The sequence below is a fragment of the Mirounga angustirostris genome, unplaced genomic scaffold (assembly GCF_029215605.1).
Source record: "Mirounga angustirostris isolate CCGP_5_RB_7025 unplaced genomic scaffold, mMirAng1.0.hap1 SCAF_12, whole genome shotgun sequence".
NCBI classification, from domain to species: domain Eukaryota; kingdom Metazoa; phylum Chordata; class Mammalia; order Carnivora; family Phocidae; genus Mirounga; species Mirounga angustirostris.
The window spans coordinates 14,455,599-14,471,396 of NW_026991720.1; the positions used below are offsets into that span (position 1 = coordinate 14,455,599).

The 15,798-nt window shown below is 42.7% G+C and overlaps 1 protein-coding gene and 1 non-coding gene across 6 annotated transcripts in view; one reads left to right on the forward strand and one right to left on the reverse strand.

Moving 5' to 3' along the window:
* HIPK2 (homeodomain interacting protein kinase 2) overlaps positions 1-15,798 on the forward strand; it is a 181,813-nt gene that overhangs the window by 133,353 nt on the left and 32,662 nt on the right. For 3 of the 5 annotated variants that reach the window (XM_064574895.1, XM_045864188.3, XM_064574896.1), the window contains exons 8-11: positions 531-738; positions 1,645-1,766; positions 11,025-11,167; positions 14,388-14,567. In XM_064574895.1, coding sequence (XP_064430965.1) covers positions 531-738; positions 1,645-1,766; positions 11,025-11,167; positions 14,388-14,567 — 653 coding nt within the window. The remainder of the gene's footprint in view (positions 1-530; positions 739-1,644; positions 1,767-11,024; positions 11,168-14,387; positions 14,568-15,798) is intronic. The other 2 variants (XM_064574897.1, XM_054505178.2) reach the window with 1 other exon arrangement.
* On the reverse strand, positions 7,034-7,140 carry LOC123836173 (U6 spliceosomal RNA). The gene has a single exon (XR_006788875.1). It is a non-coding gene; the product is annotated as a U6 spliceosomal RNA (small nuclear RNA).

The window sequence follows — 15,798 nt, forward strand, 5'->3', positions numbered from 1 at the left end:
CCCTGAGTTGTGGGATGGAGCTGGGGCAGGAAGAGAAGGCAGACAGGAGGTCAGCTCTCGCCTCCTCCCCCGCCCTCCCATTCCCCGCCCCGTCACCATGTTCCAGTGCAGAACCCAAGGAATCCAAGAGTCTTAAACTCAAACCTGGCCTTCCAGGTAGTTGTGAAGTGTATTTACCAAAGTGGAAGGGCAGAACATAAATAGTTTCTGGCCCGATTTTTAACTTCGCTGTTTTTAGACCTACATTATGCAAGCTTCCGTTTGCCCTCTCATCCAGGCCCCACAAATGCTAGGACTTGGCCTTAGTGTGAGCACCGAAGGTGATTCTATTGTGGCGGCAGGTGCCTGCTTTTCCCTGAGACTCAACTGTGTCTCCACTCCCCTCCGTTTTTGCTTTTTTGCTCTTGGTTTTTATTCGTTTGCTCTTCTTTTGAGTTCATTTATTTGCTTTAGACTCGTGGCTCCCAACATACCACCTCCCTCATTTTTTATGTTTGTTTATTTTTGTTTAATCCCCATCATTCCTTTAGGCTCCCACCTCCACCAGTGCCACTCTTTCCTTAGCCAATCCCGAAGTCTCCATACTAAACTACCAATCTGCACTCTACCAGCCCTCAGCGGCATCCATGGCCGCAGTGGCCCAGCGGAGCATGCCCCTGCAGACGGGAACAGCCCAGATCTGTGCCCGGCCCGACCCCTTCCAGCAAGCTCTCATCGTGTGTCCACCCGGCTTCCAAGGTAAGGATGAGCAGACGCAGCCCCTCACCTGCTTCTTACCGGACGACCTCTGGGGCACTGGTACCCGTGGTTTTCCCACATCACTGAACTTGAGGACCCCTCTCCTGCTCTGGCCAGCCTAGAAACAACAGGACTTAAGCCTCAGCACCAAGTTGTTTTTCTCCCCACCTGCTGGTGTTTTTGTCCCTGGCCAGCTGTCTGGAAATGAGCGTGTTGTTTGTGCTCCTATTGTTAGGCTGATGTCAGCTTACATTTCCTCCAATGAAATATCCTCCCAGCGGGTTATCTGTAGAGAGTTGCCGCTCTGCCAGCCAATGCAGTCTCCGGTTCTCATGAAAAATACAAATCTGCCTGAAAAGTACCTCCCAGGCCAGTCCCCCAAATGATTCTTTAGCCACACACCCCAACACTCTTCTCCTGAAAGTTCTAAGAAGCCAGAGTTGACTGTGTACGAGGTTACCGTGTATTCGGAAAGCTCAAGTATTTGTTTCCGCAAACCCCACGGTGTAAGCCTTTGTGTGGCTGCTCAGGTTCAGAGTTGGTGCAATTCCAGTGGATTCAGATGCTCTTCCCAACACCCCTGACTTTGACATACCACAAGTGTATTTTCATGTTAGAAGCCATTTTTCTGCTGTGATTTGTCGGTATAACTGTTCCACTTTAGGCTTTTACACGCTCCTTAATTTGACCTTCTAGTCTCTGAACAGGTTCGAAGTTGGTTTTTTGTGGTTTTTAAAATTTTAAGTTAGAAACTAAAGGGGAGACTTGCAAAGGACCAGGTGATAGCCAGCAGGGACTGGAGTGAAGGGGAGATGAGACCTGACCAGCTGGCCAGGAGGGTTCTCCGCATCCAGCAGTTTCTGACCCTCCAACAACCCCTCTCTCCCTTGCCCGGGTCTGGAATAGGGTTGCAGGCCTCGCCTTCTAAGCACGCTGGCTATTCCGTGCGAATGGAGAATGCCGTGCCTATCGTCACTCAAGCCCCGGGAGCGCAGCCTCTTCAGATCCAACCAGGTCTGCTTGCCCAGGTAATTCTTTCTTTATCATTACTGGTATTGCCATTATCCGTGTTAGTGTTGTTCACAAAAGAGATAGATCCCCGCTAATTCCCTCCTTGGCAATGAGTTAGGTGCTGCGACTCATTAGAATAGATCAGTAATATTCTGAATGATCCCCAGGTGAATCACCTTCCTACATATCTTGCTTATAATTCCACAAAGAACTTTAGACACAGGAAGAGTCTGGGGAAATTATTATTACTATTGTAGCTTTATAATGCAAATTAATATGGGAGACATAGGTTTTAATCCTAATTCTGCTAATAACTTTGTGACCTAAGGCAAGTCTGTTAACATTTGTTTGCCTCGAATTTCTTTCTTATAAAAGAGAAATGATTTTTTTAGAGCCAAAAGGAACCTTGGAGATTATCTCCTTATTTCATAAGGAGTTGAAAAACCAGATCACCGAAGCTGTGATTTGGAACCTTCCTTATCTGTTCACATAGGTAACTCCGAAGGTAGAATGAGAACACAGAGGTGAAAGTGGTTGAAAATGTGTAAAATGTTGTGGAAATTTAAGGTAACAGAGTGAGGCAATGATAACAGTAATCAGTCCTCAATGGCACTTGAACAAATATATCATCATTATGCCAGACACTTCATAGTTGTTAATTGATTTAATCCCTACAACAGCACCATAAGTAAGGTATCTGTCTCCAGGTGACAAATAGGGAAAACAGGCACAATCCCTGGCTCAGAGTCCCATGGCAATCAGGTGACAGAACCAGACGCAAACCCTTCTACAGAATCGTTTCCATTGCTGGGTGGCAAGGACAGCTTAACCTAAATGTTGTTGATTTAGAAGCACATTAATTTGTAAATAAGGTAGGTTCCCAAAGCCTTTTTTCAAAGTGCTCCTACAGACACTTTATTGATGGTATCTTCTGTTGAACAGAAGTGTTTGGTTTTATTTTTAATGTACTGAAATTGCATAGGTCTGTTTGGGCTCTCTACTCCGTTGGCCTTTCTAATGTTCCGCTGTCTTCACTGTTACAACTAACACATGTCTTGCTGTCTGGTAGGGAAAGCCCCGTTCCCATTTCGTCCTTCCAGTTCTTCAAAATTTCCTTGTCTAGCCTCGTCCCTTCACTTTCCATATGAATTTAACCATAACTCTTACAAACAAAACAATCACTGACTCCGAGTCACACAGCAATTAGCAATTATCGCTTCAAAACAAAATGCCCTGGAGTGTATTTACTGGACTTGAGTTAAATTTTATATTTACCTGAGGAAAAGCTGACATCCTTACAGTATTCAGTCATTTCATGCACAAACACAGCATAACTGTATATTTATCTTTTACTCTATTCATTAAAGGTTTCCTTTGTTGGAATAATTCCTAAATATTTTGCAGGTTTTGTTGCTATTAATAATTTTATTAATTTTCTTTTCCAATTGCTTGTTTTTGGTTTCTAGGACTAAACCTATTTGGTCTATTGAGTTTGTTATCTAGCAGTCCTTTTTTTTTTTAAGATTTTTTTTTTTTATTTGAGAGAGAGTGCGTGTGCGCATGTGTGCACACGAGCAGGGGGAGGGGCAGAGGGACATGGAGAAGTAAACTCCCTGCTGACCAGGGAGCCCGACATGGGGCTCAATCCCAGGACCCTGAGATCATGACCGGAGCTACCCAGGTGCCCCTATCTGGCAGTCCTTCTAAACTCTGAGTAGTTCTGGTTGTTTCTCTGAATTCCTGTGGATTTCTTATGGGGACTACCTTCTTACTAGCTTTGTTTCTTCCTTTACAATCCTTATGCCACTATGCTGCCAGCACCTCAAAACGATGTTCACAACAACAGTGTGGACGCTGGACATTCTTAAGTGGTACCTAGCTTTACAGGAAATTCTTCTGTTTGCCATATTTTGTTTGCTATCAATATTTGATAGAAACTTCATCAAGCTTGCTAATTTTTTAATGGAGTTATATCACATGTTCTTTCTGCATCTATTAAAATACTCATGTGTTTTTTGTTCATTCATCTGCTAACGTGACAAATTACATTAACAGGTTTTTAATGTTAAACTATCCTTGTATTTCTGAGATGAGCTTTATTTGATCACGTGTGTTTGATACGCATTTATGCTTTTCAATACGGGATTGGTTGTAAATATTGTGGTTAGTATTTTTGCATCTATGTTCGGAAGTGAGAAATGGCCTCTAATTTCTCTCGCTTATAGAATCCTTATCTAATTTGAGCATCGAGGTCATCCCAGTCTCATTAATATGTTGGATATTATTACCCTCTTCTTCTGTGTTCTGGAACAACTTATTTAAGGTGGATATTTATCATTCTTCGTCTCTGTTCTGAAGTCCAAAATGATATTGCAGTGACCACTGACACCAGCTTCTGATGGCACACAAAGTTGTGTTGCTGAAAGTTTATAAACAGAGAACCTTCCATATTTAAAGTAGGCCTACTTCTACCTCTCTCACTGGCCCCTCATAGCTTCCTTTTGCTCACATAGTTTGGTAGGAGGGAGTTTGGAAAAGGCCAAGAAAGATCAAGCACACTCCAGGGGCCAACTATCTTGTTCATACTTTCTCTGATTGGCAGAAATCCAGACCAGCCTCCCAGTGCTCCTCTGTGGGCCAAAACCTAGAGAACTCACACATACTTACAGATTTTTTGTTTGTTTGTCCACTTAACCCTGGCAAGCCAGAAATCATTTCTGAAAGAAACAATAATTAGCATTCTTATTAGCTAACCTAGACATTCTTCACTATTCACTTTGGGGAAAACCAGCTCAGCATTTCTGAATTTGTTTGTCCTTTAATCATAGCAGGGAAGAGCTTTACCTTAGCCTACTTGAAAGAGTCCCTAGAGTGCTGTAAATCTCCAAGTGGATTTAACCTAAAGCTGTAATTGGAATAGGGAACAAAAAATACGTGCGCAAAGAGTTCAGTCACTACAGTGTTTATGACAGGAAACTACTAGAAGCAATTTGAATGTTCATCAGTAGATTTGTTAATAAATTGATGTGTGTACATAAAATGGAGCACCATATAGTCATTAAAAAAGGACATGGTAGGGGTGCCTGGGTGGCTCAGTTGGTTAAGCATCTGCCTTCGGCTCAGGTCATGATCCCGGAATTCAGGGATCGAGCCCCGCGTTGGGCTCCCCGCTCAGCGGGGAGTCTGCTTCTCCCTCTGCCCTTCAGCCTGCTCACACTCGCTCTCTTGCTCATGCTCTCTCTCAAATAAAATCTTAAAAAAAAAAAAAAAAAAGAAAGGACACGGTAGACCAGTGTGTCTTGACATGCAAAGATTTCTTATATTAGGTTAAAAAAAACTCCTGCACTATCCAGTGTCACCGTGTGTCTTTCTGTCCATTGGTTGTTTTCTTTCTCTGTCACTTAATCCATGCCAGTATGTTAGCCTATAAAGGTGGAGCTCTCTCCTAGATATTTTTAACTGGTGCCTTCAAAGGATGAAAGTAAGCTAACTTATAAAACTAATTTGGTGGCTATAAAAAAGCAATAACTAAACATTTAAACTAGTGCCTTCATTTTTCTCTGGGTAAATTTCTAGGTATCAGGGAGAGGCATTCCAAATATTATTCTTTAAGTATATCCAAAGAGTGGGTATCACTCTTTTTACAAATATTTAAATCTTTCCAAGGATTGTATTTGTGGAAGTTTAGAGACAGAGTCTTTTGAGTCCATTCCTCCTGTTTGTTTGCTTTGCCTTTTCCTCCCCCACCTTCCAGCAGCATCTCACATCCTTCAAAGGGAAACTGTCTCTCTGGGGTGCCCCAAGGGTGTGTGCACAGAAGGCTGGAGTGAAATCACACCCTCTTGTATCCTGGTCTGGGAGTGGTCTTCACAGACTGTCTTACCAGTACAGACTTGTTGGTACTGCCCAGAGGGGATTGGCACCTCTGTCCTCCCAGGCCTCAAGCCAGAGCACCTTAACCACCATCAGAAATTGTGAATGAGTGGGTAAAGGTAGAGAGGTGGGAAATACAGTGCTCAAATGAGACAGTATTGAATTTATCTCACTTTTCAAATGCCAGGGCCCAAAACCCCCTTTGACTAGGAAGGCTGGAATAGAAATTCAGAGCGAGCTCCCACCCACACCGCCAAGATGTGGAGATCCGTGAAAGACTGCAGCCTTTCACGAAGAAGGTGCCTTCTTCTAGCCAGTCAAGTCGTATCACCTGAATCCCTTTAAATGCTTCCCTAAGGACAAACAGTTGGCTGGAACTTCTTAAACTGTCTAAAATACAAAACGTCAGTACTTCTCACTTAAAACCTCCTCTGGTAACATTTTCAGCAACCAGTCTGTCCAACCTTTCTCTCTTGCTCTCTGCTTCTGTCTTGCTCTCTGCTTCTGTCTTGCTTGGTGCCTGAATTGTTAATGAATAAGGAAAACTTTTCCATGCTACTTTTATGCATTTACCACGAGTCCCTGATCCTCAATAGAGCCATCATTTCTGTGTACCCTCTCCATAAAGAAAGGCAGTATGCTGGCTAAGAGCATGGGCTCTGAGATTTGATTGCCTACAGGTCAGAGGCCAGTCCCACCACTTACCAGCTATATGACTTTAGGGAAGTTATTTTTGAATTTAATTTTTTTTTCAAAATAACACATGTACCTAATTTTTAAAGTTAAATGAGTCCACGAACTTACAAGAAAATAGTAGTCTCCTGCTCTATCCCATCCCCAATTTCCAGTCCCCCAAAATAACTTTTAACTGTTTTGTTTCGTTATTTAACTTCAAGTTTCTAAATAACATGTTTAAACTACTTTTTACTGATATTTCCATTTTGGAATTTCCATCTTACTGTGGAAGATGAAGACTTAGCCCCCAAACCCACCCCATCCCCACAGCACCTGCCCAATCATGTGCTCTCCCTCTCTCTCTCATTCACTCTCTTCCTTTCTCCCATTCCTCCCATGGAAGTTTCTTATTCAACCACTTTGCATTATTTACATAATTATTTTCTTCAGTATTATATACTTTTCTCAGCTGAGCCTCATAATATATTGCGATTCTATTCCTTACCTATGCAACTTGTTTTTCCTGGAGTTAATGGTGGTTTCATTTCTTCATTGGGTTAGTTTCCTCTCTTAAGACTCTCCTTGTCCATGGTGGTCTGAAATTTCGTGACTATACGCTTCCTCATGGGTCTTTTTTCATACATTGTCTTGGACACTGTTTGCCCTTGTAGTCTAAAAGTGTGTCTTTTATTTTTTAAGTTTCCCCCCTCCATTTTCTCTTTTTCTTCTTCTTTCTTTCAATACGGAACGCTTCATGAATGTGCATGTCATCCTTGTGCAGGGGCCACACTAGTCCTCTCTGTATTGCTCCAGTATTAGTGTATGTGCTACCAAAGCCAGCATTTTTGTTTCCGCTTTGTGAAATTCTTCTTAATTGGGTGTTAGTGCTTCTGAATTAATCCGATTTTCATCTTCTTTCCCAGTTCCTCTTATATTCTATCTGCACTTCTTTCCAAAAGATTTTCTCAACTTTCATAAAAAAAAATCTTCTATGGGAGCGCCTGGGTGGCTCAGATGGCTGGGCGTCTGCCTTCAGCTCAGGTCATGATCCCGGGGTCCTGGGATCGAGCCCCACGTCGGGCTCCCTGCTCGGCGGGGAGCCTGCTTCTCCCTCTCCCTCTGCCTTTCCCCCTGCTCATGCTCTCTCTCTCTCTCTATCTCTGGGTCTCAAATGAATAAATAAAATATTTTTTTTTAAAAAATCTATGGAATTAACTTCTGTTAAAGTTCTCATTTCTAAGGGTTCTTTCTTATTTCTCTATATAGATATGGACATGTAGATATATATTCCTGTATATGATCTTGTTTCATATATATGTATACGTGTGTGTGTGTGTGTGTGTGTATGATTCTTTTTAACTCTGTGAAGACAGTTTAAGTTTTTGGAAATTTTCTTCTGATTTCTACACTGTTTTTGTTTCCTCTGAGTTTTTTTGTTTTAGACTCATGTTAGAAGCTCCCTTCTGGTTATCCTTGGCTGTTCATTCATATCTAAGACTGAAGCACTAAAAGACTAATTTGAAAGCTATAGGAGGCAAAGGACTATTGAATGCAGGCTTCTCTCTAGTCCAATAAGGAGTGAGCCCAGCATTTTCATTGGCAGATTCCCTGATCCTCAAATGTATCTGTAGTTTTTTCTCTTGGACTAGCCAGTTTTCCTAGAGAGAATCCTCCAGCCTCCTACTTTGGTGGGGCGTGGGAAGGGAGGGTATAAGCCTACATACCCGGGTCTGCAAACTGAAAGGTAAAGGAATCTCACAGACTTGACCTTAGATTCCCCAGTCTTCTAACTCAGTAATTACCCTTCTATTTTCCAGTTTCCAAGATTTTGTCAACTGTTGTTGTCTTTGTCCTTGTGGATCTCTATGTTTTTTTATTCCTTTGCAATCATTTCAGTTGGGTTTAGAGAAAGAGAGCAATAAATGTTTAATTTACTACATTTCTGGGCAGGTTACTTAGCCTCTCGGTAGTTCAGTTTATCCATCTGAGAAATGTGGAGAAATAACAGTCCTTACCTCACAGAACTGGTGTTAAGATGAAGTCAGAAACTTGAGGTGCCTGGGTGGTTCCATTGGCTGAGTGTCCAACTCTTGATTTTGGCTCAGGTCATGATCTCACGGTCATGGGATCGAGCCCCACGTTTGGCTCTGCGCTCAGCGCGGAGTCTGCTTCCCTCTCCTGTTCCTGTCCTCTTAAATAAATAAATAAATAAATAAATAGAAATAGATAGATAGAAATAAATAAATAAATGTAACAACAAAAAAAAGATGAAGTCAGAAACCTATCTGTGGTCTTAGCTCTGTGCTTGGCACACAGTATGCATCAAGAAGTATTAGCTCTAGGGGCGCCTGGGTGGCTCAGTCGTTAAGCATCTGCCTTCGGCTCAGGTCATGATCCCAGGGTCCTGGGATCGAGCCCCACATTGGGCTCCCTGCTCAGAGGGAAGCCTGCTTCTCCCTCCCCCACTCCCCCTGCTTGTGTTCTCTCTCTTGCTGTGTGTGTGTCTCTCTCTCTCTGTCAAAATAAATAAATAAAATCTTTGAAAAAGAAGAAAGAAAGAATTAGCTCTAGGGGCGCCTGGGTGGCCAGTCAGTTAAGCGTGTGCCTTCGGCTCAGGTCATGATCCCAGAGTCCTGGGATCGAGCCCCACATTGGGCTCCCAGTTCAGCCAGGAGCCTGCTTCTCCCTCTCTCTCTGCCCCTCCCCTGCTTGTGCGTGCTCTCTCTCATTTTCTCTCTCAAATGAATAAATAGAATTTTTAAAAAAAAGTATTGGGCACCTGGGTGGCTCAGTTGGTTAAGTGACTGCCTTCGGCTCAGGTCATGATCCTGGAGTCCTGGGATCGAGTTCCACATCGGACTCCCTGTTCAGCAGGGAGTCTGCTTCTCCCTCTGACCCTAGCCGCTCTCATGTTCTCTCTATCTCATTCTCTCTCTCAAATAAATAGAGAAAATCTTTTTAAAAATAAATTAAAAAGTATTAGCTCTAATCTTATAAATTATAAAATAGTAATAAAGTATAAGTTATAGAAATGTATACAAGTAATTATACAAGGGTGAAGTGTCATCTTACATGAGCTGAACATGTCATTCAGTGAGAGGGGTCAAAAATAGCCTTTACCGGGCGCCTGGGTGGCTCAGATGGTTAAGCATCTGCCTTCGGCTCAGGTCATGATCTCAGGGTCCTGGGATCGAGTCCCGCATCGGGCTCCCTGCTCCTTGGGAGCCTGCTTCTCCCTCTGCCTCTCTCTCTCTCTCTCATGAATAAATAAATAAAATCTTTTAAAAAAAAATAGCCTTTACCATATCTCTAAGTAAGTATAAATCTTACTGCCAACAAAACTATTACTCATTTAACTTTCTGAGTTCGTAATTGTTTTAATCAATTAAATTATTTTTCTGCTGGGTCTGAATTCAGTAAACTTGAAATATAGTTAACTATAATGAATTGCCTTGGTAGAACTGCTTCTTTCATTTTATCAACAAACATTTATTAAGCACTTACTGTATAAACTGTGGTCCCTACGCTGTTTGCCTGTATCAAAACAGATCAGTAAGCAAACAGGCAATGTAAAAAAGGTATGAGAGACCTCACTGGCCTTATCTGCACCATGAAAAGGTTGGACCAGGTGAACCATCCACTCAGATCTAAAATGTGGCTGAATCATTCTGTATACATCACTGTTTGTTAAGCTTTGACCAAGTTTGTGATTCATTTCCAAAAGTGCTTGTTTGTACAGATGAGCCAAAACACACATATTAAAGATGCAGTTTGTGGACCACTATATTAAAGAAATTACCCAATGTTAGTGATATCCAGCCCAATGGAAAGAACAACATGTAACTGAATCTTTAAATTCTTGACCTGCCCAAGAAGTATTTTACCTTAGCAGTGTTCCTTTAGGTGTCCAACTTTGGACAACTGTGTTCAGTCTGAATCATTTAATAATCAAAGCAAGCCGAATAATGACTGAAGATATAGAAAGCTCAGAACACCATGCAAACACCTCCCCCCTCCAGTGACTATTTAAGGAAGAATCAGGAAAGTAAGTTCATTTTAGAGTTCTTAGAAAAAGCTTAATATTTATAAAGAATCAAGTGTGACTTTCTAACTACATCTCATTTTGGCTTTGATGAATCAGGGTAATTCTCAATGAAGCTTAAGGTCCCAGCTAAGAATTTTACTTCATGCTTGCTTGCTCTCAGATGTGGGCAAGTATCTGGTGATCTCAGAATTATGTTACTTTAGATTCAGAAGATAACACAAGTTGGAGGTTTAGATTCTAATTCATAAACAAAAGGCAAAATAAAGGATATTAGATGGAAAACTTCCTGCAGGCAGAGTTACCTTTGTGTGGCCCAATGCCTCTATCTCGGGTCTCTTGCACGTAGTTGTGTACCAGAACAAATCACTAAGTGAACTTTGGGAAACCTTGAGCATTGTTCTTAGAGCAGATTTATAAACAAATCATTTCTTCAACACAAATAAATCCCTTCCATATGACTCTGTGCCCATGTACTTACTATCATCTGTGTAGGTCACCGATATTCATTTATCTCCCCTTAATTTAGTTTTCGAGGCCAAAGACCAGGTCTCCACTTGCAGACCCATCACAGGGTCCAGCAGAGCCCCGGGCCCAGAATCAGGGGTTGACTCATGTAGACAGACTATGTTCATCACTATGTGATTAACAAGTATATTGATGGCACGCGTCCTCTGTTCTACAGCAGGCCTGGCCTAGTGGGACCCAGCAAATCCTGCTTCCCCCGGCATGGCAGCAACTGACCGGAGTGGCCACCCACACGTCCGTGCAGCACGCGACTGTCATTCCCGAGACCATGGCAGGCACCCAGCAGTTGGCCGACTGGAGGTAAGTAGGAAAGGAGGTGTGTCTGGGACGGGAGGCGTGTCTACTACTCACCCAGAGAGCTGCTGGGTGGGCCTGTGCTGTCAATTCCGTGGTTTAGAAAGAACTTTTTTTTTTTTAAAAGATTTTATTTATTTATTTGAGAGAGAGAGAATGAGAGAGAGCAAGCACATGAGAGGGGGGAGGGTCAGAGGGAGAAGCAGACTCCCCGCTGAGCAGGGAGCCGGATGCAGGACTCGATCCTGGGACTCCAGGATCATGACCCGAGCCGAAGGCAGTCGCTTAACCAACTGAGCCACCCAGGCGCCCTAGAAAGAACTTTTTAAATTAAAGGAAGATTATGTGGAATATGACTGCGGTGTAATGAGAATTCATTTTTAAATAAATGTACCAGGACATAAGAAAATCAGCTTTCCTGGGTGCTGGACACTGGGGAGGGTATGTGCTATGGTGAGCACTGTGAATTGTGTAAGACTGATGAATCACAGACCTGTACCCCTGAAACAAATAATGCATTATATTTTAAAAATTTTTTTAAAATAATAATATATAATTTGTAATAGCAAAATTTAGGAGCTATTAACATGCATTGACATTAGAATTTATTATTGATAATTATAATACCCAAGAATATATTTATAAGCATATACTAAAATAAATTCTAAATTGATAATGTTTAAAAAAAAAAAAAAAGAAAATCAGCTTTCATTACCTTATGGTCAGTTGCCATTGTCGACCCCAAATTCAATTACATCATTTAATCACCCATATAATTCACGGACTTGCCTGCAGATGAGTTTTGGTTTGTTTCTCAGAATTAAATTCCACTCCCGGAAAACAAAGATGTGGCAGCAATGAAAGAATGCAGAAGGGAGTCCCTGAGGCTCGTAAGCAATTCTAGAAAGTGTTCTCAAGGTGTTTGGAGACATGGGCACATTGGAGTTGTAGCCGACCTCCCAGGGGAGAGCTTGACAGAATGGGGCTTTATTTGGACTGGTAAACTCTGGCATGTTTGCTGAATGTGTCTCTTCAGTTAATAGTCATATCTGCTAGATCAAAGTCCATTTTCCACAGACCCCAGAGGCCCACCGCTGACAGCCACCGGCACACCGTACCCCCTGTATCTGTTTCCAGCACCCCACTAGTCCTACTCACTGCCTTTCTCACCAACACCTTGCTCTGTTGTTTTTATGGCCACTTTCCACTTTTCCTTGTACTCTCCGCCCACTCCATCCCAACACCACCACAGTGCCCCTCACCAGGGGCAGAGCCAAATGACAATCCGCAAGTTGTGTCCAGCTTCCCATATTCCTCCCGGCTTTGTCAGCCCAAACATCAGGGCATCCCTCTCTACCTTCTGACAGTCTCCATACCAACCATAGAGCCTCCCTTAAGTTCCTTTCCTGATCTAAAAGGCTATTGTGAATGAAGAGCTCTCAGTACAACAAAGAGGGGTGGAGATAGAAGCCTCCCGGCAAGCCTCAAATGCAGCTTCCTCTATTCCTCCATTTAATTTTCTGACTCGTAGAAACGAGAGAGGACACAGGCTCTTTCCTGCAGCCCTACTCATTTCCCACTGACAACACCCACCAAGTCCACCCCCACTCACTGGAAACACTTTCAAAGCAGTGGATTCAATTCTGGTTCTTCATGACCTGGGGCAAGTTACCTAACCGTTACGAGCCTCAGTTTCTTCTTCAGTAAAGTAGGGATAAAAATGCCTACCTCATAGAATTGCTGGGAGGTTTAAATTAAGATAAAATACAAAGCACTTGACCTGTATTTATCATGTATTATACTAGCACCTGGTACATGACAGGCAATAAATAAATCTGTTATCTTCCCTCCTCCCCCCCCCCCCCCCCATTCACGCTGGCTCATGCTCTGGGAGACTGCCTTCCCTCTCCAGCTCATTAGGAACAGCAACCAAGTGGAAAAGCTGTCTGACCAATTGGTTTTTTCTCCTCCCTTTTTCTCTTAAAAGACCACACATATATGCTATACTACTTTTTTCCTGTCTCTTTCAGCATTTACAGCTCATTTAATTTCAGCAAAACTCACATACTCACTCATACAGATTTTCCTTTGCCTCCTCCCTCCTCAGCTCTTACCTGGTTACCACAGAAAACACTTAAAGCTGACACTTTCTTTCCAGTCTCTTCTCCATTTCATGTGTGGGCCAAAGAACATCCATAATCATGGCTAACAAACAAAAGAGAAGTACTGATGCTAGACTTGTATCAAAAGAATGCCACATCTATGGAAGAAACAGCAGCTAAAAAGTCAAGAAGCCATAACATCAGTTTCTAAATGTAAATGTCAAAAAATGCTATCAAAATCGCTACAAAAGTGTCTGTCTACTTTTTTTTTGCATTCATCCTTTTCCCCAAGTTGCAAAGATGATTTTTATATTTTTAAAATGCAGATAAATTCTAATTTTATTAGGTGCTAAATGGGCTTTTATGGGCAAGTCCCTGGATTAATCACTTTTAATAAATCTGTGGGAAAACAAGCCTTTGAACGCCACACAACCCAGATCATAAGAACCCTTGAAAGATAACCCACTTTCAGGAAAATGGCTGCCAATAGTACTTCTATCAAGATGTGTCTGACTCTTATTAATCCTACACACATCTAGTCAACCTTCAGTTAATCTAATTGTTCATTCAACAAGCATGTAATTAATTGATCAGCTGGTACATGCCTGAGCGTTGTGCTAGCCACGGAGAGAATTCAGAAGTATGTTAACATTTCCAAACAGCAGGAACATACAACTAGTTTTCAACGCTTTTTTTTCTTCTTTTTAACATAAGCTACAAATTTCTCATTTATAATGCTACGATATCCTACCTCACGGAGTGCAATAACCCATTAAAATGCACGCACAGTCCCCTGTTTGGGGGTCTTAAAAGGCAGAGGGAATATTTACCTCCTCTCCCCAGAACTTAAGCTGAACTTGTAACTTGCCATTCTTCCCATTCTTGCAACGTCCTCTTTCTCACTCACCGACAAATGTGTTCGTGCCCACTCCTTCAGAACAGCACTTAAACTTCATCGCACCTGGGAGGCTTATCTGATGAGCTCATCTCTTCAACAACCCCATGAGCTCTTGAGAACCAACTTTTTAAATTTGGCTTTTAATTGGGGAGGAACCTTTATCTTAAAAAAGAAGCTCCATATTTATAAAACCAACAAAGAGCCTTGTTTCCCCATCTCCATTCAGGAACACCCACGCTCACGGCAGCCATTACAATCCTATCATGCAGCAGCCTGCGCTACTGACTGGTCATGTGACCCTTCCAGCAGCCCAGCCCTTAAATGTGGGCGTGGCCCACGTGATGCGGCAGCAGCCAACCAGCACCACTTCCTCCCGGAAGAGTAAGCAGCACCAGTCCTCTGCGAGGTAGGTGGTGAGAGTCGCCCGCGTGGAGAGAAACCTCAGAAGACCGGAAGTTAGAGAAACCCCTTAGCGTTAGGGAGTGTCAGCATGTGCTCTGAGTTCCGGGCATGGAACAGGGAGTGGCCAGCAGAATGTTTGCTGAATGTGTCGTGCCACTGCCTAGTGCTAGGGTGTGAAGGGTGCACTCACTCTCACTTCTCTTCCCCGCCGCTTGTCTTTCCGTCCTCCCTGCCCTGCCCGCACCCCACCGGGAAGGGCCTGGAATTCCGGTGTCTAGTGCCTGGGTCTGAAGCCATTCGTGCCCTTTCACTTCTGTGTAAAACACTCAGACTCGCCTCTGAAGTTGCACTTTGGAAATCATAATAATGTTTTTTTAAAAATGGTAGAGAAATGTGCTTTCTTTGAAATCTACGGTCAGAAATCTAACTCACTTCCGTGAACTCTTAAAAACAAGACAGAAAAGGCCACATACTGCATGATCCCATTTAGATGGCATTTTGGAAAAGGCAAAACTAGATCAGGAGTTGCCAGGGACTATTGGGGGGGAGGGGAGGGGACTGACAGGTAAGGAGCATGAGGGAACTTTCCAGGGTGATGAAAAATTCTCCGGATTGCCAGGGGCTACGTGTACAACTCTCAAAACTCATCAAACACTTCCAAAGGGTGACTTTTACTGTATGTAAATTATACCTCAATAAACGTGTGTTTTAAAAAGATAAGAGATCTCCAAATTAAAAAAAAAAAAAAATTGAGATCAAGATCCTGTGGCTGCAGAATTGCTCCTGCATTTTTCTCCAGAGTCCCTGACTTGGAGGCACTTACTTGCTTATTGGAATAGGTTAATCAAGACCAAAAATCCAGTACGTAAAATGTCTAGTGACTTTTGGTTTCCTACTTCCTCATTTAACCAGGTGCCAAAAATTAGGCTTGCCTTTTTTTCATTCTCCTTTGAAGATTAACCCAGGAGCTGACTTCCTTCGAGTTGTCGTTCTTCTTCAAGATTCCTTATTTGGGTGTTTCTGACAACTCTGGGACATTCATCTCAGATTTGTGGCAGCCCTGTGACAACACAGCCTTGTCATTATTAGATTGGCTGGCAACAGAGGCCACCATCTCAACCCTTTGCTCTATCATGCCCAGCCGTGTGGGTGGTCACACAGAATACCAGTCTGACCCTGGGCTGAGCTTAGCATCCTCATGGCTCACCTTGTCAAGTAGGGACAGTAAGAACTCT